This window comes from Pholis gunnellus (assembly GCF_910591455.1).
Source record: "Pholis gunnellus genome assembly, chromosome: 2".
Lineage (NCBI taxonomy): Eukaryota > Metazoa > Chordata > Actinopteri > Perciformes > Pholidae > Pholis > Pholis gunnellus.
The window spans coordinates 7504460-7532362 of NC_136536.1; the positions used below are offsets into that span (position 1 = coordinate 7504460).

Genomic DNA, 27903 nt, shown 5'->3' on the forward strand with positions numbered 1-27903 from the left:
TACAACCGTGTCTTTGTTGTTTCCTGGGAGCCTGGCTTACTCCTTGGGTATTTGGTTCGCTGCGTTAGCCCGAAGCACGGCCCCTGGACTGGGGTAGGGCCGCTGCTGGAACAGGGGCCCCGCCGCTGTGGTGTCTGCACCCGTCTTCGCTTCATTGCGCTTGGGCAGCCCAGTCGACCAATTGCCCCTGTAAACATAATGACATTTGCTTTAATAGTTTGTTTTTAGACACTCTGCATTTAAAGGGGCACTCTACCAAATGTACACATCAAAATCTGTTTACTGGACATGTTTAGTACTCAGACCGTGTGTGTCTTATGTGGCCATTCAGGGAAGATCTAATTAACATATGCATTAAATTGCATTGTGGGAATTGAAGAGTCCAAAGTTTTGGCGATTGAATATTTAAAGAAAGGACCAAGAGCTTGTTCCATCATCATGACTTAATACTGTACCTCGGGGCATCAGAATAAGCACTTGGATCCATGGGGTCCATCTCATCCTCTTTTCTCCCTGTAAGGAAAATAAATATGTATCATCCATTCATGTAAAAGAGCATAATTAATTTGTGAATGCTCGTGTAAGTATTGTGTTGTGTATGATGCAGATGTAAACATTACCTCTTTTGTTCTTGCTGTACGGCGCTGGGTCCTCCCTCCTCGGCTTTCTTCTCTCTCGTTCCCTCCCTTCGTCCCTCTCTCTCTCTCGCTCTCTCTCCCGTTCCTTTTCCCGTTCCTTTTCCCGCTCTTTTTCTCTTTCCCGCTCCCGCTCTCTTTCCAACTTCTCAAACGGCCTCTCGATAATTCTTTCGTCTCCTCCCTCAGCTGAACGATACAAACAAAATAAAGGCAACAGTCACACAAAAAAAAACACACAAACGAACTGCAGTCTCTGATTATTTGACAAACGATGACCAGACCTGCAATGATTTGTTTGTCGTACACCAGTAGTAGTACATGCAAACAGATTTCCATAGTGATTTGCTGATGTCAAAGTGTTCTGTTACAGAGGCTGTAAGGTGCCATACCTCTAATCTTCTTGGCAGGTTTTGTTACTACTGCAGTTGGGTCAGTTGGGGACAGCCAGGCCACCAAATCTGTCTCCACATTCCAGTAATAAGGAAGACCACTGATTCAGGAAAAAAAGAAAAGAAAATGGTTGAACTTGCACACAAATCCATAATTAAGGTCAAATAACATTCTTAAGAAATTGATTAATTGAATGTATTTGATGTGATGATAACAAAATACACTATAACTCTGCATAGTGTAGTCAAGTAGTAGAATAATCACCAAGAATAAAAATACAATGAAGCAGTATGACTTATTTTCAGTGTATTTCTTCAACACAATGCGAAACCATTAAGACACAAAGTAGCGGAGTGGCTAATCTTAAATGTATGTATTGCACAAAGTGTTAAATATTAAATAAAGACATGACAACATAATAAAATATGTTTTAAAACTCAGCTCATTACATGTTTATTGTGGGTCATTTTCATCCGATTCCAGCAGTTTTTATTATTACTAATATATCAAACTGAACAAAATCATCTAGACTTACTGACCACAAACATACAGATCCATTGTGACCTTCTTAAATAAATGACGTCAGTGTCAGGATAACATTCCTGTGTAATCTGTTATATATATATATTGTAGAACTGCTTACGTACCAGGCGGTGTCAAACACTTTATACCAGTTTGGAGGAAGACTCTCCACTCTCGTAGCTTCATAATCCACGTTGTTGTCATCGTAATCTTCAGCAATAATCTCCTCATCTGCCTCTGGATGAATTGGAGGAGAAAAGTTGTTACATGACGCATAAAAAAAAAAAAGAAATGTCTGAATGCTGTGAACTCAGGGTTTTCTTGTTAAATGTTTATTACTACCTTGGTCTGACGGTTTAACAATCCCTCTCTTGGCCAAGCGGGCCAGCAGTGCCGCGGGTAGAGGCATCCTGCAACAGAGAGAAGGAAGGATTAACTCAAGATGATGATGATGAGGATGATGATGATGCTTAAACAAGAAGGCAAACCATCTTCCACTAACTTCCGCAGCTGGAAGCAGGGACGCACAGATAATGGCCTCCGTTCAAAAGAATTATACTTCCCCAAACACTGAAATCGATAAATAGTCAATCATATTGATGATCGACTATTTTCCAGCTTAGCACTGTTTTATTATGTTCTTAAATACATTTATTGTTCCCTGTAGCTGTCTTAGCTTATACCTGACTTTTATATATGTACAATACAAGGGTGGAAGAATAGAGTGAATCTAACTCAAAATTATAAATATATGTATAGTTTTTTGTTGGCATCCTCGGCTTGTGTGGCAGTAAATGTAATATATTTAGGTTTTGGACTGTTGGTTAGGGAAACGAAGCAATACGATGAGAAATGATTGGGCCTTTTAGACATTTACATACCAAACAATTATTCAAAAAAATTAAATTACCAGATTTATCAATAATTAAAATACTGATTAGTTGCAGCCCTAAACCTTAATGTATTATCCAGCTGAATTCGGCCAATACAGATTGTATGCACACACACACACATCTGTGCATCCCCAGATGTGCAAAGAGTTTCTAAGAATGTATTTGACTACAACACAAAGAGTGTTTGGCGGTGTAGATAGCTTCACAACTTTTACACTGACATTTTGCAACAAATAACTATAAATGTGTACATTACTATAAAGTACTTCTATAAGAATAAAGTATGGAAGCTTTATTTTACATTTGTAAAGTGCGATTCATGGTGTTGTGATTGGTAGGTGTCGTTATCTTTTGAATTACAAATTCAGAGAAACTGTATGCTCGCTATTAAAGCCTGAAAAGGTAAATTAATGCTATTCTGACGTGTGTACTTCATGCCCCACATGGGCGACCTCAGACAAAAAAGATTGGACATGACAACACTGTAACAAAACAACACACAGGTGGCACAAAGACAGTATCACCAAACAGCAACATTGCTGTGACTCCTGAAGTTACCCTGAGATAAAAGTAACAGAGAAGTCTTCACAGTCATTTCAGCACATTAGGTCATTAACGACTGTGGCTCCCGGTGAAACGTTAGCTAGTGTTGCTACCTTTAGCTGCTCGGGTTCGGACAAAGTCTTCTATAAAAGATAAAAGAGACATTCTGCATTTTAAAATAAACCACTTTATGCACGATAAAACATGTATTTCTATGAAATAAGTGCACCCCCCACGCTCGGAGACTCCAGTGGGAGCAACTGGATGATTAAATATCAAAGAAACGCACACACGTGTGCACATAAATACCCCCGAAACTAACACCAACACTAAAACGTTCACTTACAAACAGAACTGAATGAATACAAATAGATTTATACCTTTTTTAACACAATCGCCTCTCTGATCTTCGGGGAAACACGACTTCCCACAACAGCACACGGCGCGCACAATGATGACGCGGCACCGCTCTCTTGACGACAACAAACATGGAGGAATATGCCCGTGAACCTTGGTGAGATTAGTTTTTATGAACATTTCCTTGTTCGTTGTGTATTCAAAAGTGTTGACCTCGGACACAGCTTTTGTTTGTTTTGTATTGTCATGTTCGTGTTGTTGTGAGAGTGAACGGAGAGAGTGTGTGCGCGTTACAGGGCTAGCTTAGTGGAGGCTCAGGGGTATAAAGAGATAAAGATGTGTTCAGGGACACACAGCAAACTGGTCTGAGCTTCAGCACCCTAATGTGTCTTTTATGAGTGGCAGCTGAAGGTGTGGCTGGTAGGTAAATATTATTTGCATATGCACGGGTCTTGAGCCAGAATACCTGGCTGTGAATGTTCAAACAAATTGTTCTAACTTATATTATAATATAAGATAAGATACTGTCCATAGTGGAAGCTGTTGCTGCAGCAAAAGGACAGAAATAAGCAGATAAAGTAAAAAAAACTAAATATATATCATTTTCATTTAACTCCCAGTGTAGGACTGCAATGAACATCTATTTGTATTGTTTTATGTGCCCATTCTTTCTATACAAATCTCTAAAATGTCAGAAAATACTAAAGAATATTTCTGCTGATAAACGATCTAAGCAAGTGATCAATTGTTTAAATTGTTGTAGATTCTTTTTCTGTTCTATTAATCAGCTAACTGTGTCAGCATCAGTATGATGGTGCCACAAAAGGTTGTGATACATTTGGATAAAGCTGCTCAAATACGTGACAAAATCATTGCAGTGGCACATTGTGAATTCTGTTGGTATCAATTTCCTCTCCACGATAAACTATTTTGAATGGTGAGTGTATGTGGTTACACGTGTGGCTTTGTAGTGCTGAAAACGCACACATTACGTTTCAGAGCCTACGTTTATTCTTTGACATTACGTACTTTATCCTGTCTTAACATTTCCTTCCTACAGTCCCTGGAGAATAGTGGATGACTGTGGAGGGGCTTTCACCATGGGTGCAATTGGGGGAGGGGTGTTCCAGGCGATCAAGGGCTTTCGTAATGCCCCTGCAGTGAGTTCACCACATCATCATAATAATAATTATTAGAGTATAGAGTTTTTAAAGGCAGCATTCCACAGTGCTCTAATGTTTCAGGGGGTCGGACACAGACTGAGAGGAAGCGCTAATGCAGTGAGAATAAGAGCTCCTCAGATCGGAGGTGAGGACGACTTCTTTTCTAACCATGAACTGTTTCCCTTACTGTAGCTCTTGGAGTCTTAATATGCGTATGGCACATGCTTAAATATTATCACTCCCTGTGTATATAAATGATTTACCTGCAAAATAATTTGTTTATTTTTTGTAGCCGGAGCCCAGTTGTAACATTTACTTTGCCTAACTTAAAACTAAAATCAAACTTTAAACTGGCTTGTTTTTTTTGTTGGTCTTCAGGTAGCTTTGCTGTATGGGGAGGGCTCTTCTCCACAATCGACTGTGGGTTAGTTCACTTGAGAGGGAAAGAGGATCCTTGGAACTCTATAACAAGTGGAGCACTTACTGGGGCCATCCTGGCAGCACGCAGTAAGAGGAGGCCCATTTATCACAATGACCTGACCCCATCAAATTAAGTGTGATTCCGTAAATTCTGTGTTTTTCTCCAGGTGGGCCGTTAACTATGATGGGCTCTGCCATGATGGGGGGGATTCTGCTCGCTCTCATTGAGGGTTTTGGGATCCTCCTAACCAGATATACAGCACAGCAGTTTCAGAACCGTAAGGGAAGCTGATTGAGTTTTGCAAATTATATTTTAAGTGTCTGTAATTCATTTTTTAATATTAAGAAAGAATAACTAGTGGCTCAGTTCTATCCATGACAATGTGACAGAGTGTGCAATACCCTGAAACTGTAGGAGATAATAATTAAGTCATTTTATTATTCACACTTGTGCTTTTTACACTATGACATGACATCAAAATATCTTCCATGAAAAAAGGCATGCTCTGTGAAATGTAGGATAAGTGGATGAGTCAGGTTAATTGCACAGCAGAAAGTTATGAAGCATAAAAAGGTTGTATTCATTATATTAATACCATGGATGAACAGGTTACTGCCACAGAAACCTGAGAATATATATATATATGTTTTTAAATGTCCTTTCTTCAGCTATTCCATTTGCAGAAGACCCCGGTCAGTTACCTCCGAAGGATGGAGGACAGCAGCAGCATCAGGGGACAAAAGGGCAGTTTCAGTAGAGCAACCAGGACTGAGACCAGCTGTGGACACCGTGAGTCAAACCAGAGAGTAGGGAGGACACCGGACATTACAGCAGGTATCAGGAGGGCCAGGATGTGGAGGTACTGGTCTCTACAGTGGTGTCAAGAGTAGGTGCACTATGCACTTATACCTCAGGGGCAAAATACTGTGAGTTTATTTATTTAGTGTATTTGTTTATTTATGAGTTGAATATTTGTGACAAACCTCATGCTTGCAACTCCAGCATGCATCATGTTCTGTACTCTTCACTGTGATGGGTTGAATATGCAATTCTGAAATGTGTTTATAAATCAATTTGATTATTTAACATTTAGGTTGACATTTTGTGAATTAGGATTATTTGCTTTGGTGCAGAGAGTAAGAAGAGAAGATCAACCACAGTCACTTCACTTAGCATAAAGACTGTAAACAGCTAGACAGGCTTTGTCCAAAGGTAACAACTAAATATGTGTTATTTTACGCGCGGTTATGTGCCGATTGTTCCTTGGCCACCCGCAGGGACTTGCAGTCTTGAGTTGGCATCTATCTTTTCAATTCTTAGCAAGAAAGCAAATAAGTGTATTTCCCGAAACAATAAACTATTCCTTTAGGCTTCCAAAGATTTTACATGTGTATGCACAGGTTTAGTTTTTTAATGGCTGCAAGGCAGAACGGTAGAGTAATGAGACGAATGAGACGTCAGTGAGGTTTTATCTTGGAGAGAAGTATTCTGGGAGCAGCGAGTCTGAAGTCTTAAATTAAGTGTCAGCTGTGACAATCAATGCAAAGAACAGTGTGTGTTTTAAAATAATGTGTGTGCTTAAGATGTGGCTCGGCTCCACTAAATCTAATGCCACTCTTCGTTCGCAGTTTCTCTTAACCCCGGCAGCTTTTGTCACTTTGAGTCTTTGTTGAGTATTTATTATCTTAACTACTGGAAGGATGAGCACAAAGCGGGAAAAATATGGACGAGTTCCCTAAAAATGATGGCTTGAAACGCTTATACATGCACTCTGAGGCACTTTGATCACTGCACTATCCGTCAAGCAACCAAGCCACAGGATTGAGATGGTACAATGTGATCCTGTGTGTTTTACAGTCGAACTATGTATAGAAAGAATGTTTATTTTATGTATTGTCTTAATGTATTCATCTTGCAAAAGCAGAAGAACAAAAAAAACAATAAAGGCATCAAATGTTCTTTAATACTGGTGTTATTCTTTCCCGTGGCCATGGCTTTAGAAAGCCTGAAATTATGCAGTAATGTGAGATATTAACCGGTGACATTAAAACATTACTTGCACCTGGGCTCAATATCAGTGTCTCACTATTTCCTGTGAATGAGCGCCCCCTGTCGCCTCTCAGCACCCACCGGCTGCTTCTGTCCAAGGTCCTGAAATACTCTTTTAACTTGCAATAGTGAGCCCAACCTGATATTTCTCTCTATATATTTCTATATATATTTCATATTCCCCTGTGCTGTTTAACTTCATCTTTGCAACAAAGCCCCGTGAAGCCACAGAGTATCTCCCGAGTCTACCTCCACCTTCCCCTGGAAAGATTTCCACTGTCATCCTTTTAAACGGCTCAACTCGTTTAATCCTGCCGGCTGACCACCGCGGCTATGGGGACGCGTTTGTTTTAACATTCCCTCACCGCTATGTGCCTGCGTGGATACAAGTAATTGCGTTTTTTTTTATTTATTTGCACGCTAAGAAATAAGCAGAACTCGGCTTTAATCGGATTTCCAGGCTCCAAGCAGGCGGTGAGCAGGATGGCCTGTAGCCTCTCCGCTGCAACCGCGTGCTGCGTGCGGATATGAAATGACAGGCGGCAGATGGTTCTTTTTTTTTTTCTACCCCAAGAAAGTTCTCTCTGTTGGGGCCCAAATTCATATCTGTGATCCAGTACGCATCGCAGATCCCACGAGGAGTTGATGGTGGGCTTTCTGAAGTGACCTCGTGGTGTTAAACTGCGGACATGGAGGCAAAGAAAGGTAGGTACTCCCCGCAATACCTCCGAGGGTTTGTTTGCACAGAGAGTTGTAAGAATGTGCGCTTTATACCTTCAAAGTTATGCAGGAAAATGAAGTGTACATTAAAGCTATATGTTGACCATGAATCACATGCAGGAGCTGTCGTGGAAGATTAATATATTTATTTCTGAAATAATACTTCCACATATACTGTATAAGTGAGGAGTCAAACATAGCTCACCCTGATAGTAATGCATGTTTCCTACCATTTAAATCAAAGCATGCATACCTTTAACAATAATTAGACAACAGGCATCACATATTTCCACACTGAGCACGTTTGTTTAAGTTCTTATCTTCTCATATTTGTGGCTCCTCTGTAGTTTTTACAAGGGAGGGATAATGCATGTACCTGCAGGCTTATGCTTTGTGCAGGGCCTCGTCAGCAGGTGATCACGGGCCTGCTATGGATAGTGCTGGGCTAAGTGCCATGCTACTTCCACTGAAGAAGTAGGTCACACCTGGTCATACAGTATGAGGCCTTCAGGAGAGCATACCTGTCTGTTGCTGCAGCCAACATGACGTCCTTCATTAATTGTGTTGGATAATCCACTGGGCTGCGTGGTGTAAACAAGAACTCAAGAGTTGTACACCAACAATAACTGGACTTTGACGGACAATAAAGTTATCCACCAATAGACTCACTTCTCTATTTGCAAAGTACTGTCTGTGTCTATTAACCAGATAAACATGAACTTGCTCAGAATAAAACAACACAGCATAATCATTGATCATGTAATAACCATGTTTTTACTTACTCTTACTTTCTTTTACTTCACATTCAGGATGCTGGAAAATACTAATTATTTTTGTTTGATCGTTTTTTGACAGATGCCCCCCCTGGGGGGGAGGGAGGGAAGTCAGACACCCTGGGGTCCACTGGCTCGGCCAGAAAAAGAGGCGGGGGGGCCAAGAAGGCAATGCAGGCGAACAAGTCCGCCCTCAGGGCCCCCCGAGCCCTCTGCTGCCTCACCCTCAGCAACCCCATCCGCATGGCAGCACTGGCCCTAGTAGAGTGGAAATATCCTTCTCTGAGTTGTATGTTTATGTTCCTGCATATGATGTTCTTGCATATGATGTTCTTGAGATTATGTTGACGTGTCGGCGAGTTGAAGTTCTATTATGCTGCTGTGTGCATTTTCCTGTAAATATACATTCACCCGGCCTGTTGTGCCCTTAACTGCACTCCTCAAGCCTTTTGATATTTTCATTCTGCTTGCCATTTTTGCCAACTGCGTGGCCATGGGCGTCACCAAGCCGTACCCTGATGATGACTCCAACGCTACCAATCACCAACTGGTGAGTTCCCAGCGGAGAGATGTGCAGTAGCTCAACCCTACTTGTTTCTTTAACTCTTTTTTGAAAGTTCATAGTAAGCAGGTAAAGGCTCAAACATAAGTTTATCTCATGGAAGATTAAAATCGCAGTATAACATAGTAACATAGTAAGGAAAAGGTGAAAAAAACTGCTTTTTAACGCTAACTTGAAAAATCACCAATGCGTTCTGGCACAAGTGTTTTAGGAAACGTCCTGTAAGCTCTACAAGAAGGCTGTGTCTTTATCAGTTAACTAGTGAGAAGTAGACACATACATTGCCAGCTTGCTGCACCTCGAACACATACATTTCAAAATAAAAGTACACAGTGAATATCATTCTGACAAAGAAAGAATATTTCTCGTCTTAATACAAATAGTGCATTCCATTCATTCCCTTAATTGTGTGATTGATACACCCAAACATACCGTGCATACTATTCTATAGCGATGCACAAATTAATCAAACATAAAGAGGGCGTGTGTGTGTGTGAAGAGAGATCTTTGAGGGCCCGACACAGAGAACATCACATAAATCAGACAGATGCTGGAGCTCTTTGATCATACAGAGCGTTCTTCATCAGACCTCTTAGTGCTCCTTGGAAACTGAAAGTATAAAAAGTTTAGGACAGTAACTTGATCCCTTTAAGGGGATTGAATGAACCTGTCAAGGTGAACTATGCCTACGTGTGAAGTATGTCTGAGCGTCTTTAACGCCGTTCTTATGTTCCTGTTTCCGAGGCTTTGACTCTCACTAAGAACATCTCGTGTGTTTCTCCTGAGGTCATTTTTCCCTCTCACGTTCTCTGAGTTATTCGAGGACACCGATAGATGTATGCACAGTTCGTTGCAACAGCTTCATTTGGTATTTTGCTGCAGGTAGCAACATTTAGTGGGAACGTAATAGTGTCCTGTCGGAGGGTAACGGTGTTAGAGGGGAAAAAGTTGCGGTGTGACTTCGTCAAGGTGACCCTGTCAGGGATCATGACTGATTTAAACACTAACCATCTGCTTAATCTCCCTCTTTGTCCCTCCCTTTCTGATCATTCCTCCCCACAACCCTATAAATTACAAATTACACAGCAGTCAAACTGAAAATGATCCTGTTTTTCTTTTGGCATATTCGATATGTGAGCCGTTGTGACCCACACACAGCTTTAGATAATTGCAAAAAAAAAACAGCATTGTTGTTAATTCATTGTTGGTAGTAATCCTTACCTCGTTTGCGGAGGGTGAACGTGATGTTTGAATTTAATTTTAGGCAATTTTAATAAAAGGGCGAGCAGGGACACACACACTTGCAGCAGGATAGATGTTAGTAGATCCCTTTATTGGATTGCACAAAGAAGGTAAGCTGACAGTTTAACATGCACCCCCCCCCCTCAGTGACTTACAGTTTTATCACTTAAAATCATCATTTTTTTTGCAGTTTTGGTGAATGTTACTGTTTTTTGTGAATTCCACACGTCTTTCATGAAACCACATTATGTGTGGATTATTGTGTCATCCTGACGTTAAAGCCTAGTGAGAGTGGTAGCCGTGATTAGAGGCATTAAGCTGAAGGTTACAGAGAAGAGATCCAGAGACAGACGTAAGCGAGTGTTAGGCAGTAGGTTAAGAGGTTAGGAAGCCACCGCAGTCAGCCTTTAATGGTAACACACACGGTTTAAAGAACGACGCATGAAAAAGTCAGTTAATGCCACTTACTGCTGTATGTGACGAAGAGAAATCCGTTTCTAAATGTCTTTATTTTACTGTGACAATCACTTGACATTTTCTTCAACACTTTTCCATATTTGTTCCTTTCAAAACCCACTCGCTGACTTATAAAAAAAAAGTCATTCAAATGTTGCCAAACATCTATACCTTGCCTTTTCTTTTCCTCTCAGGAACAAGTTGAGTACGTCTTCCTCGTCATCTTCACCATCGAGACCTTCACTAAAATTCTTGCCTACGGCTTAGTCATGCACCCCAGCGCCTACATACGCAGCGGATGGAACTTGCTCGATTTCGTCATCGTCATTGTCGGGTATTTTGGTGCTTCATCTAGTCACGATTTTACGTCTGCAAATGTCCCGTCACTTGTAAGAAGTGAAGTTCCAACAGCTCTTTTGTGTGTCTGTGCAGGTTGTTCAGTGTGATGGCAGAGGGCATGACGGATCATAAGCCGGGCGAGGCCCATCACGCTGCAGGAAAACCCGGAGGCCTGGATGTCAAAGCTCTCAGAGCATTCAGGGTGTTGCGACCGCTTCGGCTCGTATCTGGAGTGCCAAGTGCGTTTATAATTTACTGCAGTTTGTTTGAATTCAGTTTTTTTTGCATGTTTGTTTCTGTAGTTCATCGCACACGTGTCGTTTAAAAAAGGTGTGTGTCTGCCTTGCCAGGTTTACAGATTGTGTTGAACTCCATCATGAAAGCCATGGTCCCCCTTCTGCACATCGGTATGTTGGTCATGTTCGTCATCATCATCTACGCCATCATCGGCTTGGAGCTTTTTATCGGCAGGATGCACAAGACGTGCTACTCCAGCAGCACAGGTCTGTGCTCTCTAAACCAAAACTGACTTTTATATACGGTGTCCATGTTTCACGGATGTGTTGGCTCAATGCTGTTTTCTGCTCCAGGTCTGATGGTGGAAGACGATCCGTCACCCTGTGCGTTTGCCGGGAGCGGGCGTTCTTGCATCTCGAACGGGACTGAGTGCCGGGGCAAGTGGGAGGGCCCAAATGGCGGCATCACAAACTTTGACAACGTTTTCTTCGCCATGCTGACCGTTTTCCAGTGCATCACTATGGAGGGTTGGACAGATGTTCTCTACTGGGTACTCACACGCTCCTGGATCCTCCACACTTTTACTTTTGTTTGTTGTAATTGAAAATACTCACCTGCACGTTGTGTCCCTGCCCCTCTGCACAGATGAATGACGCCATTGGCTTTGAGATTCCGTGGGTTTACTTTGTTTCTCTGGTCATCTTTGGATCCTTTTTCATCATCAATCTCGTATTGGGTGTGTTGAGCGGGTAGGTTGCTGCAACGTGGAGCTTTCTGTGCATTTATTGTGTTTTGTGAGAAACAAAAATGAATCCCTTATATTTGTCTTCAAGACTTTTTCTCAGTTTTGAGTTTTGCGTCTGTGCACAGAGAGTTCTCCAAGGAAAGAGAAAAGGCCGTGGCGCGCGGTGAGCTGCAGATGGCGCAGGAGAGCAAGCAGATGGAGGAGGACATGATAGGCTACATGGACTGGCTCATAGAGGCCGAGGATGTGGATGAAGAAGGAAACAAACGTTAGTTTGAACCACATCCATGATGCAAAAACCAAAACATCTACACGTAGCTTTATATTTCTACATAAACTGCCTCTATTTGACTTCAAAGGTGCTGCGATCGCAAAGAAAAAGATGATGAAGAAGTTCGGCTGGTACAAACACAGCGAGGACGGTGGAGGTACGTCAGCTGCACGCCGTTTGTTATCACGTCTATTTAAACGTGATTGTCTCTAACAGCCGTTACTTATCTCTGTGTTCAGCAGAGTCAGACTCAGACGATGATATAGCATACCTCGATGATGACAGTGGCTTCTGTGCGTCTCTCATGTAAGTCAACAGAGGAATAACATTGTTTTGATTCACCACTGGTATTTAGGTGTTCATCAAGTCAACTCATGATTGTCTTCTTTTCTCAGGGCAAAGATGATGGCGAATAGCTTCTGGTAAGATGGGAAAATTCCAAAGCACTCCTTATGCATTTTATTAGTTGTTACACCCTCGTCAATGTGCACACCTCATTCTAAATACTATTTCCCCTTTTGTTTGTTTTAGTGACCAATTGTGCCAGCTGAATCATACATTCAGGAAGAACTGCCGTGTGGCCGCCAAGACCGCCAACTTCTACTGGTTGGTGCTTCTGCTGGTGTTTCTCAACACAGTGGCCAGTGCCTCCGAGCATGACGGACAGCCAACGTGGCTCACAGAAATGCAAGGTAAGAATCCGTTCCTCCATTTATCTAAAAAACGTTGCCCGAGCTGTAGCTTCAACGCTGCTGAAATGTCTTCTTCTCCGTTTTTGTCCCTCAGAGCGAGCCAACAAGATCCTGCTGCTGCTGTTCACTCTGGAGATGCTGATGAAGATGTACGCCTTTGGCCTGCAGATCTATTTCATGGCGCTGTTCAACCGCTTTGATTGCTTCGTGGTGTGCGGCGGCATCCTCGAGACGCTGCTCGTGGAGTTTCAATTCATACCGCCCATCGGCATCTCTGTGCTGCGCTGCATCCGACTGCTCAGGATATTCAAGATGACCCGGTAACTGGTGCCTAGAGTTCAGTAGTAAAAACATCTGGAGCTTTTCAGTCGTCTGGATGAGGAACAAACCAGTGAAAAAAGTCTGTCAGCATTTGTTTTCATTTCCTGATGTGTATCTATGCTCCCTTTTGTTACTTCCAGGCACTGGGCTGCTTTGTCCGACCTAGTCAACTCGCTGCTCAACTCCATGAAAGCTATCTGCTCCCTCCTGCTCCTGCTCTTCCTCTTCCTCATCATCTTCGCCTTGCTGGGCATGCAGTTATTTGGAGGCAAATTCAACTTTGACGAGACTCAGATGAAGAGAAGTACTTTCGACTCCTTCCCTCAGGCTCTGCTCACTTGTTTTCAGGTGACTGACAACAAGCAATTTGTTTGTATAGCACATTTCATTACATGTAAACTCAAAGTACTTTACATTTAAAGACAAAATATAGAAATATAGGTACAAACATTAGAACATAGGTAGTTTATACAACATAAATATAAGAATACTCAACTACCCAGCAATAAAAGCCCCAAAACATCAACATCTTTAAATAGAAACTCCTGTACACACCAGTAATTAACTATTCAATTATTATTATGTATTAAGGTTTCAATTACAGGCCTCTCACTCTACTTTTTTGTTTGCAGATCCTCACAGGAGAGGACTGGAACGCTGTGATGTACGACGGCATTATGGCCTATGGAGGGCCCATCTTCCCCAACATGGTGGTGTGCATTTACTTCGTCATCCTCTTTGTCTGTGGTAACTGTATCCTTTCCCAGTGTCTGATTTCTGAAGCCTGAGCATTAAATGATTGGTCTTTAATTCCAAATGGAACAAAGTGGACTCCTTAATTAACTTTGCGATCAGACATCCTGCTCAATGTCTTCTTGGCTATCGCTGTGGACAACTTGGCAGGAGGCAGCGGAAAGACCAAAGTCGAGTAAGTTTGACATTTCGGACTCATTTATAACTGACTCGTCCTTTAATTTCCTGCTGCACTTCCACTGATGTCTACATTAAACACATACAAAAAATAAAAGGTTCAAACAATTCCCCCTTCGCTTAATTACAGTTTGTTTGTTTTTTTAGGGAGAAAAAGGAAGATGAAGAAGAATGGGATGAGGATGATGAGAAAGAGGATGAAGATGCAGGGGTAAATCTTTTCCCTGCACCATATTGGATAAAAAACAAATTGTGAAATGTCAAACAACTGATCTTTTGTTCTCATGTGTAGAACGATGAGGACGACTGGCAGGAAAATGAGGAGCTGAGGGCCATCGAGGGACTGGAGGGTGAGTTTGACAGCAGACTTGACGATTAAAAACTTTAACTGTCTCTAAAACATTTCTTGTTTTCTCTGTATTTCATTGTAGGAGTTGCTCCATTAAAGCCGGAGTTCTCAGGGCCCAAAGAGAAGATCATCCCAATCCCTGATGGGAGCTCCTTCTTCATTCTTGGAAAGAAAAACTGGTAATTTGAGATCATTTGTGCGCCAAATTAACCAGATTCTGCTATATTGCTATAATGTAACTCTTTAACTCTTCACTGATTAGACAATTACGTTGTGGGATATGCTTTAACACCAAGACATTGCTAAAAAAAAAGAATCTCCTTTTTCTTTGTAACTTCCCTCCCATGGTCAGTTTGCGAGTCGCCTGCCACAACCTCATCCATCACCCCTACTTCACCAACTTCATCCTCATCTTCATCATCCTCAGCAGTATTTCCCTGGCTGCCGAGGATCCGATCAAATCCCACTCATTCAGGAACATAGTAAGACCATGTCTGTCTGCTCATTACTCACAATAAAGACGACTGATTACTAATTCGAGCTTCTCTCATCCTCAGGTGCTCGGTTATGCAGATTATGTTTTCACCTCGGTTTTCACAGTGGAGATCGTACTAAAGGTAACGGTTGCAGTGGTTTAAATTGACTAAAACTGCTAAAAACGTGGTGAGAGCGTGAATGGTAAATTTCTACAACGCTTTCTTCCTTCCTTCCCTCGCTCGTGTCTAGATGACAGTCTACGGCGCTGTTCTGCACACCGGCTCCTTCTGCAGAAACGCCTTCAACCTCCTTGACCTGCTGGTTGTCGGCGTGTCGCTCGCGTCTTTCTTTTTACAGTGAGTAGATATCCGTCTAACACAAACCGCACACAGCTGAATTCTGTGTAGCTGTAAAACGCAGAAGCAGTGATGGCTCTTTAAAGTGTTGTGATCTGAGGGTAACACTCTTTCCCAGTGTAGTTTTATACTTTATACTCTGTATTTCCCAGTCCAATCTGCCTTATTGTTTGCCCTATGTTTCTGTTTTATTGACTATTTTTGCATCGTTGCTCGCAGTTCAAGTGCGATCTCTGTGGTCAAGATTCTCAGAGTGCTGCGAGTGCTCAGGCCTCTTCGTGCCATCAACAGAGCCAAGGGACTGAAGGTGAACAGCACTTTCTTTTTTTTCTTATTTTCTAATTACATAACAAGTCAGCAAGTGTTTATTGCAGGGTTACTGAATTACACTGTGGTGTGTTTACAGTTTAAAGTAAGGGTTGCGTGCTAACGCGTGTCCTTTGCCGTTCACAGAATGTGGTGCAGTGTGTGTTCGTGGCGATCCGCACCATCGGCAACATCTTAATTGTCACCACACTGCTTCAGTTCATGTTTGCCTGCATTGGAGTGCAGCTCTTCAAGGTACACGGTCACTCACCACACTCTCTGGCCACTTTATTAGGTACACCTGTACAGTCTTATGCCATCCAATACAACGGTTCTGCCTTAAAGTCTGCTTCTGTGATGCCTGTGTTCAGTTTTTCTCCACGCTGTCATAGAGGTGCTACATAAATGATATGTTTTAGCATGGAGGTTAGTGGTGTTGTTATACTGGACTGTATGTATATTTAGAGGAGTTTGTCATATATTAATAAGAATAAAGGGGAGAAGCAGACCGGAGGCTCTGTAGTCGTTGGTCCTGTGAGAATCTCTCCGACTAAATCACCATATTTTAATGTGAAGATCTTCATTTCTGACATTTCCCTCTCTTACCTTTCTGTCAGGCAGGTTCACCTCGCTTGTACGGATCACTGTAAATACTGTTTTATCTCCTCCCACACTGGCATACAGCCTTCTCCGGTCTGCTAGTGTGAATTTAAACTAAAGATCTTTAGTTTCTATGAGGCACAAATCTGATCCGTCAGTGTTTAATCAGGATTTCAATCAACCTTCATACAGAAATCTTTAATCTTTCTAATACTCTGCCCCCTCATGTTTGTAAACGCACAGAACATAAAGTAAGAAACACCTGTAACTATGACCTCATTAATAACAATGTAACCAAAAACTGAGCATTTCGAGTTCCGTAAAGAGCCGTTGATCGGACGACACTAGATTGTACAGATGCACTTAATGAGTATTTTTCTCTAACTCACTAATTTAAAAAGAGAAGTGGCCAGTGAGGGTTTTTTAAAGGGTTTTAACTTTCCTGTGTTCTGATGTTACAGGGCAGATTCTACAGCTGCACAGATGAAGCCAAACACACTCCTGTGGAGTGCAGGTCAATAACCTTTTCTTCTTCTCTACTCCAGAGATGTTCAAAGTCTGAGACTGTGGGCCCGCCCACCGTTAGTTTACTTGTTTAGTTTTGCTTAATTCCAAGATGCCTATAATCATGATTGTGTTATTTGATCACACTCAACAGTTGAGCCAAGATAACCTAATATTGCTGTCTGTCCTGTTAGTTCCTGACTAATAAACTTCTGTATCTCTGAACTACCTCTTTAACCAAAGCACACACATTTCATTTAGGCTGCTCTATGGGATCTTTTAATAACTAATATGATATTTATTTTCACTTCCATTCACTGAGCCTCCCCTGGGGATGCCCGCCTCACACTTTGAAAACCTCTGGTCTACACAACATGAAGCAGACAGTCTTGTTAACGTGCCGACGCTGTCGTTAAATATGTGCATTTGTTTGATTTTAGGGGAACGTTTGTGGTCTATAAAGACGGGGATATGAACCACCCCATGGTGAAAGAGAGGATTTGGGAAAACAGTGATTTCAACTTTGACAATGTGCTGATGGGCATGCTGGCTCTATTCACTGTGTCTACATTTGAAGGCTGGCCACAGTGAGTAGTAACTTTAAATGTTTCTGTAATGCAAAGGATTAGTATTTGTTTTATTGCTTTATTGTCAACAAATTCCATGAAAAGACAAAAACAAGAGTGTGTTTACTTTCTGATTGCTCCCAAATATGTAGTTTAATTTGTTTAAATGTCTCAGTAATTCCATAGAAGAGCTGCGTTTCCATGAACGATATTAACATTTAAAAAATAGGGTACATCAGGTTTTAGCAACATAGGCAAAACTTGTTTTGATGAATTGTTTGTTTTGTCTTTTAATGGGATTTTTGACAGTAATAATTGGATGAGTTTCATCTTCCGAACCCTTTAAGCGTTTCCTTTCCTCACTGTGTTTTGTTTAAAGGCTCCTTTATCGCTCTGTGGATGCCAACGCCATCAACCGAGGGCCCATTTACAACTACCGAGTAGAAACCTCCATCTTTTTCATCATCTACATCATCATCATCGCCTTCTTCATGATGAACATATTCGTGGGTTTTGTCATCATCACATTTCGAGAGCAAGGAGAGGCTGAATTCAAAAACTGTGAACTCAACAAAAATCAAGTAAAAACTTCAGAAACGGTTTCAATTCAATGAATCTTTCCGTGTGATACGTTTGTCTAGATTTACAAAGTGAGTAATGTTTGTGCTCCTCTTCTTTTTCCTCCTGTCCAGCGCCAGTGTGTGTACTACGCTCTGAAAGCTCAACCTATAAAGATTTACATCCCCAAAAACCCGTCGCAGCTCAAATTCTGGAGAATTATCAACTCTAGCCAGTTTGAATACATCATGTTTGTGCTGATTCTGGGAAACACCCTCACTCTGGCTATTCAGGTATCACTTGAGTCTTTCATGAAATACAGAGATGTCAACTTGTTGCAGTGCTGTGATGTGAAGTTCTGTGTTGTTGCTTCTTTTGCAGCATTACGAGCAGTCTAAACAGTTCACCTCCGTCATGGACATCCTCAACATGATCTTCACTGTGGTTTTCACCATAGAGATGATTATCAAGTTACTGGCTCTGCGGGTTCATGTGAGGTTTCACTCTTTCTCCTCTGAGAGCAACATTCAACTGTCAACACTGTCCATGTTTCGACTTTCACGCTCTTTGTTCATTCTTTCCTTTGCAGCACTATTTCATCGATCCATGGAATTCTTTTGACGCTTTGATCGTCGTGGGCAGCGTGTTGGATATTGCCGTCTCTGAGTTGAGCGTAAGTTTGTCCAATTTGCTGACAAAAGAAAAAAAAAGACATTTATACAGCTCGTGTATGTCACAATGTTTCTTCTATTTTTCTCTACTTCTGAGTTTTACATAAAGTCAGACGAATCTTAGAAAACTCTGGTATCACAGGTACAACTTCTATTAAATGCTTGATAAGAGCTGATAGCTGCACTCTTTTCTGTTTGTCTCCGTAAAAGTAATGAGTTTGACGAAAAATACAATATACGTAACTCAATTTTAAAATGATACCTTCTTGTCTCAGTCAAAAAAAAAAAACACTTTAGAAGTTAAGGATCTTCTCAAAACTGAAACAAGCTACATGTGCTACAACATTAACTTTAGCAACAACTATTATTCAATACTCACGTTTCCAAAACACATAATAATATTTAACTTAATGGTAATATGTGTACCATATAAAGTTAATTTGATACAGGTAATAGAACCAGAGGAGAATCCAGTTGCCAGAATGAAATTCCAGTATTTGTATTGAAATTTGACATTTTTTGACAAAAATAAAGAATCTGTACATCTGTATGTATACCCTAACCCTTCACCACCATTGTATTCCTGGTATTGTGGAAATAACAATATTACAAGAACAGAATTCATTCACTATGGAAAATCCAAATAATCATTCATTAAAATTGAAATGTACTCGTGCCGGTCCTGATTTTATTCTCTGTCCTCTCACATGGCATCTCTACCTGTTGCCTGTTTCAGGGAGGAGGCGGCCATGGTGAGGTAAGAGCTGAGCACAACCACTGCAACTCTAAAAGTGTCTTTCATTTTGGATTTACACTTCAAGATACTATACGCTTGAGCACTGTGACATATCTATATATATATATTTAGCTGTTTTTGCTTTGTTCTAGGGTCCTGGTAAAGGAGAGAGTGGAAAAGTGTCCATCACATTCTTCCGTTTATTCCGAGTCTTGAGATTGGTGAAACTGCTCAGCAAAGGAGAGGGCATTCGAACGCTCCTCTGGACTTTTGTCAAGTCGCTCCAGGTCAGCGAACGATTCACAAAACACAAAAGATCGATAACGCTATTTTGTCATGACGCTTATAAACTCTTTTTCTTCTTTTTGTATTGACACTCTTGACTTTGTTGTGCTCAGGCCCTGCCTTATGTTGGTCTGCTCATCGCGATGATCTTTTTCATCTATGCTGTGATTGGCATGCAGGTTAGTCTCTCTTATCAAAGTGATCCAGAACTAAGATGAAGCAATTTACTAAATAATGTTAAAGATACTGCCTAAACCATTAAACGTTTTTTTAGTCATATTGGTTCAGCTGTTTGTTTCTTATCAAATATTTTTCTTTCAGTCATTTGGGAAAGTGGCCATCGATGAGAACACACATATCAACAGAAACTGCAACTTCCAGACTTTCTTCATGGCTGTTCTGGTGCTCTTCAGGTGATCACCTTGTGAACAGCTTAAATCTTACAGTATTTCAACAAGGTTTAAAAGATAGCAGTGTATAAGTAAAGGTCGAATGACAATGCCTGCACCGTCCTTGTAGGTGTGCCACCGGAGAGCAGTGGCAGGAGATTATGCTGGCGGCTCTGCCCGGTAGACGCTGCGACCCAGAATCCGACACTGAGCCTGGTGAAGAGTTCAGCTGCGGTAGCAACTTGTCCTACATCTACTTCATCAGCTTCTTCATGCTCTGTGCTTACCTGGTGAGGAGGATTAAGGATCTGTTCTTTTGAATCATTGAATTCTTAGATGATTCGTAGGAAAACACTTTCCCTCCTTTTAATATCACGTAAAAACAGCCTCCTGACTCCAAATTAAATTTAGGTATAATTAATTCAGACTTGTGCTTTGCAGGCTTTATCAGGTCAAGTGGGATCACAGTCAGATGAAAGTAGAGAGGATAGTATTACAACAACTGAGCAGCAGCAGTTTTGAAAAGCTAACCCTGCCTCCTCCAATTCCCAACTCCTTAGAGAACTCACTCTTCAGTGGATTTTGTTAATCCAGACAGCAGAGCCAAAACCCTGATTTAATTAAAAAGGTACAAATATTTTGGTAGCATTTCCATGACCTCAGGACGCTATTTTTAGACATTTAAACAGGTTGAAGTAAGGTGACTTTAAACCTGGAGAATGTGCGAGAGCAGAACAAAGTCCAATCTGAAGTCTAGCTCATGAAAGTGGAAGCTTATCCTCTTTTTAGCTGTTGCAGATCTGAAGTGGAAATAGATGAACAGGTTACCTGCTTAAAATCATCATCAATGCCATATAATAATAAATATGGTGCTGAGGACCATAAAGGTGCAGTGTGTAGGATTTGGTGACATCTAGCGGCGATGTTGCAGATTCCAACCAACTGAAATGTACAACTACAAGCGTGTAAAGGAGAACTACATGAATGTCCCTATAGAGCCAGTGTTGTTCTGGGCTACTGTAGAAACATGGCCGACTCTGTAAAGAGGATCTGCTCCATATGCAGATATAAACGGCTCATTCTGAGGTAACACAAACACAATTAATTAATAATTCTTATTTTCCAGTGATTATACACTTAAAAAATCATAGTTATGATTATTACATTCAATTTCTGCCTTCTGATCCTTTAGGTTCACGTCAAGTTTAAAACTTTTAAGTTTTAAAGTCAGTCTGAGCACTTTCCTTGTTTCCTAGAAGCCAGATTTACAACCACAGCGTACAGATTCATGTTCGGCCCCGTTCTCTTCATGTGTGCCTCTCATTCCTTCTGTTTCTTCTCGTGTGGACAGCTGACATCCCTCAGTCTGTGTGTGGTCTGTGACCTTTAGCAGAGCCCCCACTGGGACCCTTCCTTTGGCTCCCTAAATTAGACCTGGACCCCTTTTGTGCTACTGGGTTTTGCAAAATTCACAGCACTGGATGGACTGACACGCGTACACGTCATTATGAAAGAACACTTAGAGAATCACATGCATTTAGTGGTAAACAATCACACCCTTACATCTGGAGTATTGGGTCTACTTTTAGCTACTTATATTAATTCACCTTAGAGCACATTAAGATCAATGAATTTCGTTTGACAGTATCAACCATAACTTGCCATTATTTTAATAGTTTGACAGGTTCTTCTGATGGTACTTTTTAATGATTAAATCAGTTATCAGATCTTGTGTCATAAGGGACATGTTGGTGACAGGTAGCTGTTATGTTTCTGTCCTTCTCTCCGTCAAGATTATCAACTTGTTCATTGCCGTCATCATGGACAACTTTGAGTACCTGACACGAGACTGGACTGTGCTCGGTACTCACCACCTGGATGAGTTCAAGAGAATTTGGTCTGACTACGACCCAGAGGCCACGTAAGACTCGTTCCTCTTCAACCCTCTGCTCTTCTGCATGTCCCAGAATATTCTTATCTGTCAGTAAACGTATGATTTTCTGTCTCCTACAGCGGTCGTATAAAACACATCGATGTCGTCACTCTGCTGCGTAGGATTCAACCACCTCTTGGTTTCGGAAAGCTGTGTCCTCATCGTGTTGCTTGCAAGGTAAGTTGACTCGAAGTCGGTGCTGCAAGCTTGATGCGAGGAACTTGAGCAGATACATAGATCGCCCTCCTTGTGCTTCTTCTGTCCTCTCAGAGACTGGTTGCCATGAACGTCCCACTGCACTCTGACGGGACAGTCACCTTCAGTGCTACTCTGTTTGCTCTCGTGCGAACCTCACTCAAGATCAAGACTGAAGGTTTGATCTCATTCATATATACAGACGGAAACTCATGCAGGCTCATTGTACCCGAGTGTGAGTCTACCTCGCTCGGTGCTGTTTCACTTAAAGGATTTGTCGCTGTTGTCGCCCTCAGGCCCCATCGACAAGCAGAATGAAGAGCTGAAGGTGATCATTAAGAAGCTCTGGAAGCGCACCAAGCCCAAGCTCATTGATGAAGTCATTCCTCCCCCTAGAGGTACAACAAGAATTGACATAGCTGCCTGCTAGGAAGACAAAGTACAAAATTCAACTTTTGCCTTTAGGGACTCGTATCAGTGACAGGCCTTCATATGAAATGTGTTTTCAAACATATAATGCATGCCTTCCACTTGGGCCTGCACATTTCCATCACTAACTTCCTTTTTATTTCCTTCTCAGGGGATGAGGTGACTTGTGGGAAGTTTTATGCCAGCTTCCTGATTCAGGACTATTTTAAAAAGTACCGCAAGAGAAAGGAGAGGGAGAGGAAATCCAAAAGGAAGGACAGGGCGGCTTCTCTGCAGGTGACTTTAAAAGACCAGTGTGTTGGATTTACAGGCAAAAATGGAACATAATAGTCGTAACTATGTTATCATTGGTGTATAATCACCTGAAACTAAAAATAGTGTTTTTTTTGTTTGCCTAGAACGAGCCCTTCATATCTACATATATAGGGAGCGGGTCCTCTTCCACCAAGTCTGCCATTTTTCTACCGTAGCCCAAAACGGATAAACCAAACACTTGCTCTAGAAAGGGCCTTTAACATTTTATGTTACCCGAAGGCCACCGTAGGTCTGCGACACGCTTGGAAAGGGAGGGGTTCTAATGATCCCCTCCAGACATATATAAGTCTTAAAGGGTTTTACACATAATAGTTCAGTTACCTGAAAAATGCACTTTCTAAAACTATGAATATGCAAACATTTAGTTTAACCGCCAGGCACAAGACATCCTAAAATTCCACTCTCAGTGTGTGTGCACTGGAGGTTTCAAGTTTCCACATCACATATGTGTCAGGTGCATACTGGATCATGATCAGCTTCCAAATAAGTTGCGATGTCACAAAAGCATGCTCGTATATATAATGTCTTAATGTAAGCACAGATAAACTTTCCTCCTTCAGCAGATGCTTTTGAAAACAGCCTTCTTATGTCAAACTGCAGAAACTTTTTTGTGCACGAGAAAGAAGATCAAACATCTAAACTTTATATTTGTGTGTTCTTAGCTAGGGCTGCGAACGCTGCAGGACCTGGCTCCAGAGATGCGTCTGGCGATGGCCTGTGATCTTGAAGACGAGGAGGTTGCGGATGGAGAGATGACCGGTGATGATTTATTCGACAGCGCGCCGGGAAGCTTCGTGACCACAACGCCCAACAGCAAGCAGCTGCCGCCTATAAACAGGCTGGTGGAGCAGATAACCGTGCTCATGGAAAATGAGACCAAGAGAGCCGAGGAGGTCGTGGTCACAAAGCAGGTGATGGGCCTACAGGAGCACCTGAAACCAGGATCAGAGCTGGCAGGAGTCAGCGTTGTAACAGAGCAGCCTGTGAGGTCTGAACCTCTGCCCATCAGGTGTGTTCCTCTCATTTTACAGAAATTCACACATTGGGACTGTATTTTTTTTTTTAAAGTCATAATGAGTTGTTTCCTCTCCTGTTCAGGGAGGACCCCATCAGTGAGTTGCCTCCTCCTCCCCCAGAGATAACACCGGTTGTAGTTGAAGAACCGGTTGTAGTCGAAGAACCGGTTGTATTCGAAGAACCGGTTGTAATCGAAGAACCGGTTGTAATCGAAGAACCGGTTGTCATCGAAGAACCAGTTGTAATCGAAGAACCAGTTGTAATCGAAGAACCAGTTGTAATCGAAGAACCAGTTGTGGCGGCTACAGCCGTAGTAGATGAGCAGGTTTATTACACTGAGGGGTACACTGCAAGTCAAGCGCCAGTAGACGGGTAAGAAACAGTTTGAATACACTTATTTGCTTGATTTCCAGGAGTTAGATGAGGAGATTGATACTCTCAAAAGAAAATTAAATATGTATATTTCCCTAAATGTAAAACTGTTCTTTTAAGAATATTAAATGATGCTAAAACTCTTGGATCTTACAGGTACGTGTACCCAGAAGCTGTCTGTTCTCAACCAACTGAGACGGGCTACAATGGCCAGAGCCTGGAAAGTGCCGGCAGCATTGGGGAGATCCCATATGATACTCATGATGCCACTGGCTTTGATAGCAGCGGTTATAATGGCACCAACATGAATGGAGAGAGCGTCACTACAAGCCCCACTCCCTATGCCACAAATGGATACAATGGGAACGGATACGCAGGTGACAACGACACCGGCAGCATCATCAGCGCCAATGGTAATGGGAGTATAATGAACGGCAATGGAAATGGCAGCACGTTCAGTGGTTACACTGGGAATAGCTACAATGGAAGTGAGAATGGCGCACAGTTTGTCAGGAGACGACTGCTTCCTCTCATACCACAAGGTAAAAAAAACACATTTTCTTTTTTCATCTTTATTAGTAGACACTGTTGGTAATTTAGTTCTATACATTACATATATGTACAGTGTGCAGTTTACAGAATTATGCAGTTTTAAAAACCAAACATTTGAACTGCAATATAAAATTAATCTGCAATCAATTCATTGTTTAAGTAATTTGTCAACGTTTTATGGTTCCAAATTCTCAAAAATGAGGATTTGCTTATGTTTCCTGTCTTACATTATAGTAAATTGAATCTCTTGATTGCTGTTCAAACAAAACAAGAAGTCACATTTTTCAAAGTTTGTATGTATTGCACTGCTTTCCCAAGAATGGCTGATCGTTTCTTTTATCTATTTTTAACAAACTAAAACCATCGCTTTGCTTCTAGATTAGTCAAAAGGATGTTCACTAAGAAACAACAGCTTATTTTGGCTGGTAACTATGCAGTGGAATAATCACAAGTGATATTTGCACTGGTTTGTAGTCACAGACTTTCACGACTAAAGCTTAAGGCTGAATTCCCAACCAGGCAGCTTCGCCCCAGCCTTTCATGTGTTTGTGGTGGTTTGATTACCGGCAGAATTGCACCACTAAAGCAGAGCATCAACTAAAATGATGAGAGCCTTTAAGAGCAACTACACACCCTGATTTAGCTTGAACACACACACATATGATGCAATAATTTGTCTTTCATCAAATTTTCCACAAGAGGGGGTCAATAGCACCAGCTGATTTTTTGCCATAAGATGCGATGCTGATACTAAAACCTTCCACACAAGGTTATGATATTCTAGTCATGCATCCTGGACAGTTTCCTATCACTTTCCTGCTTATTGTTTCAGGTCGAAAGCCGTCCTTTAACTTACAGTGTCTGAGGCCACAGAGCACTATGGACGACCTCCCCATCCCAGGGACTTTCCGTGGGAGCACCCTCCCATCCAGATCTCATCTACAGGTAAAGCAACGGCACACACAACCTCAAAATGTTCATGTTCATACCACCTAGTGTGTCTCATCTCGATTCACTGGTCTTCTCCTGCTCCTGCTCCCTCGTCTCAGGCCCAGCACAGCCTGGACTCCCGGCCCAGCAGCGTTACCTCGATGTCATCAGCCTCCTGGATGAACGCGACAGCAACTGGCGCCACTCCTATCCCAGGAATAATCACCCCGTCGGGGCGCAGGGGCAAGCTCGTCTACACCCCTATGATCCTGGTGGACGAAGCCACCGGCAACAGCCAGCCGCTGTGGAGCGACGGCTCTGCCAGCCTCCCTGCAGGAAGCAGGGCACCTGGCTGGTACCCCGGTCAGACCAGGACCTTCTCCAGCATGAGGATGCCACCCGTCAACCAGGGCTTCCTAGACAGAGGCAGTGCAGACAGTCTGGTCGAGTCGGTGAGTAATAATGCAGCATGGGATTCTAGTGAATGAATAGCAACCAGTATGTGCAACTTAGAAACATATTCGCTATTTTGAATTACTTTCAGCCTACTAGTTTAATTTGGTGTTTTTTTTAAACATAAACCAATAAACTATATCTGCTTATTATCAGCTGTAATAACAGATAGAGTCACACTTTTTCAACTCTACCTTTAAACAATAGTAACAAGAGGAAATTCTGATCTAAAAAGACTGTAACTTTGACGATACTCACTTGATTTGACTAAGTCAGCCTCCTGAAACCTCATATGAACTAGAGATAAGCAGACTGTGGATTTTGTTCCCTATCATTTTCATTGGAAAGGCGTCTCTTAATATCCAGTATGTACAGCAAGCAACACCTGTATCTGACTTGACTTGAAAAACTGTGACTGTCCTTTAATACATCAGGATAAGAAATGCTCTGATATGTACTGTAAATACTATACATATTAATACAAAAATATTACACAATCGTCAGTTTGAAGATTATATATCGGTGCACCACTGAGACAAATTCGTAGCCATGTGTGATGCTTCCTCTTTCTTCTGAATGTGCTGTAAATTGAAGTCTTATTTGCTGTTACTGCACTGTTTACATATTCATAAATGAAATAAAGTGGCTACATTTTGCATTTCAATTTGGCTAAGTGACTCTTTGAGCTGATAACATTTTCTGTGCATTGGACATAATGATAATCACGTAGACAGGCAGGTTTTATGTTTATGAGAACATAATCCCTGTTTTACATCATTGTTCCACTGACTTTTCTCTCTTCCTTGCTAATGTCAGATCCTGATCTCCGAGGGTCTCGGTGTCTACGCCAGGGACCCCAAGTTTGTGAGCTTTGCCAAGCGGGAGATTGCTGAAGCCTGTCACATGAGTATGGACGACATGGAGAGCGCGGCCTCTGACCTCATCGCTCGCGGGGCCAGTCAGTCGATTTCTCGTTTTGAGGAGGAACTGGCCGATGAAATGAACTGCGTGATTTCTTTCTGAGATCACCAAAACTGAAGACAAAAAAAACTTTGAGAGAAAGTGAGTGTTTAAATGTTCTCTGGAGAAAACAAAAGAAAGTGGACTGGACAGCTCAAGTGTAAGAATGATGTGATACAAAAGGGACCGTTGTGTCTGCTTTGTTATACCAAGGTAAAATGTTGTGCTGGTAATATATACTTTAACTTGTAAATGCCAAAACACACACACACACACTTACACTGATTTTAGGATTACATGTCAGTATGTGGCAGGACTCACAACTACTCTTATGAACACTAAGCCGTGTTTTACAGAGGTATCGTGACAGGAAACTGTGGCTCTTAGCATCATTATGACAGAGGACCTTTTTTTTGCATTGCATTCTCATTTTGTACTGTACTTGAATAATTCTCTCTTTATACACCTATATCAACTGTAAAAAAAATGAAACTATTAGATTAATAAAACATTTATACTTGATGAAATAATTGACATGTGAGTGCCCAACAGCATTTGCTATTTTTGAGAAATATTTATAAATACTGAATATTGAATATCCTCTAACATACAACATGAAAACTCAGAGCAAAGTTTTGGATTTTTGTGACTAAAAATAAAGCATTATGTTTTCTCAAATGTATGTT

At 41.6% G+C, this 27903-nt stretch overlaps 3 protein-coding genes across 3 annotated transcripts; 2 read left to right on the forward strand and 1 right to left on the reverse strand.

Moving 5' to 3' along the window:
• Positions 1-33: 33 nt before the first annotated feature.
• pqbp1 (polyglutamine binding protein 1) lies at positions 34-3432 on the reverse strand. Its single transcript, XM_079170037.1, has 7 exons — positions 3367-3432; positions 1893-1960; positions 1676-1787; positions 1028-1128; positions 621-824; positions 456-513; positions 34-187 (listed from the first exon to the last, which is right to left on the reverse strand). The coding sequence occupies exons 2-7, from the start codon at positions 1957-1959 to the stop codon at positions 37-39; spliced, it is 693 nt and encodes a 230-aa protein (XP_079026163.1). The 5' UTR covers position 1960; positions 3367-3432; the 3' UTR covers positions 34-36.
• Positions 3433-3465: 33 nt separating this feature from the next.
• timm17b (translocase of inner mitochondrial membrane 17 homolog B (yeast)) lies at positions 3466-6753 on the forward strand. The gene is made up of 6 exons (XM_079178623.1): positions 3466-3500; positions 4404-4503; positions 4588-4651; positions 4885-5013; positions 5094-5204; positions 5596-6753. The coding sequence occupies exons 1-6, from the start codon at positions 3475-3477 to the stop codon at positions 5682-5684; spliced, it is 519 nt and encodes a 172-aa protein (XP_079034749.1). The 5' UTR covers positions 3466-3474; the 3' UTR covers positions 5685-6753.
• Positions 6754-8556: 1803 nt separating this feature from the next.
• Positions 8557-27280, forward strand: cacna1fa (calcium channel, voltage-dependent, L type, alpha 1F subunit a; the record flags this gene model as incomplete). The annotated part of the gene is made up of 46 exons (XM_079175716.1): positions 8557-8742; positions 8915-9019; positions 10924-11063; positions 11162-11307; positions 11419-11571; positions 11659-11855; positions 11951-12054; positions 12176-12318; positions 12410-12478; positions 12564-12627; positions 12717-12743; positions 12853-13013; positions 13108-13333; positions 13475-13682; positions 13967-14087; positions 14190-14262; positions 14412-14475; positions 14557-14614; positions 14696-14792; positions 14966-15095; positions 15171-15230; positions 15340-15446; positions 15666-15753; positions 15900-16007; positions 16814-16866; positions 17297-17443; positions 17802-18003; positions 18115-18273; positions 18362-18472; positions 18570-18653; positions 19388-19408; positions 19540-19674; positions 19786-19851; positions 19994-20085; positions 20192-20351; positions 21855-21982; positions 22075-22171; positions 22265-22367; positions 22486-22587; positions 22770-22894; positions 23596-23942; positions 24032-24322; positions 24479-24864; positions 25707-25819; positions 25924-26256; positions 27074-27280. The coding sequence occupies exons 1-46, from the start codon at positions 8641-8643 to the stop codon at positions 27278-27280; spliced, it is 6213 nt and encodes a 2070-aa protein (XP_079031842.1). The 5' UTR covers positions 8557-8640.
• Positions 27281-27903: the final 623 nt, after the last annotated feature.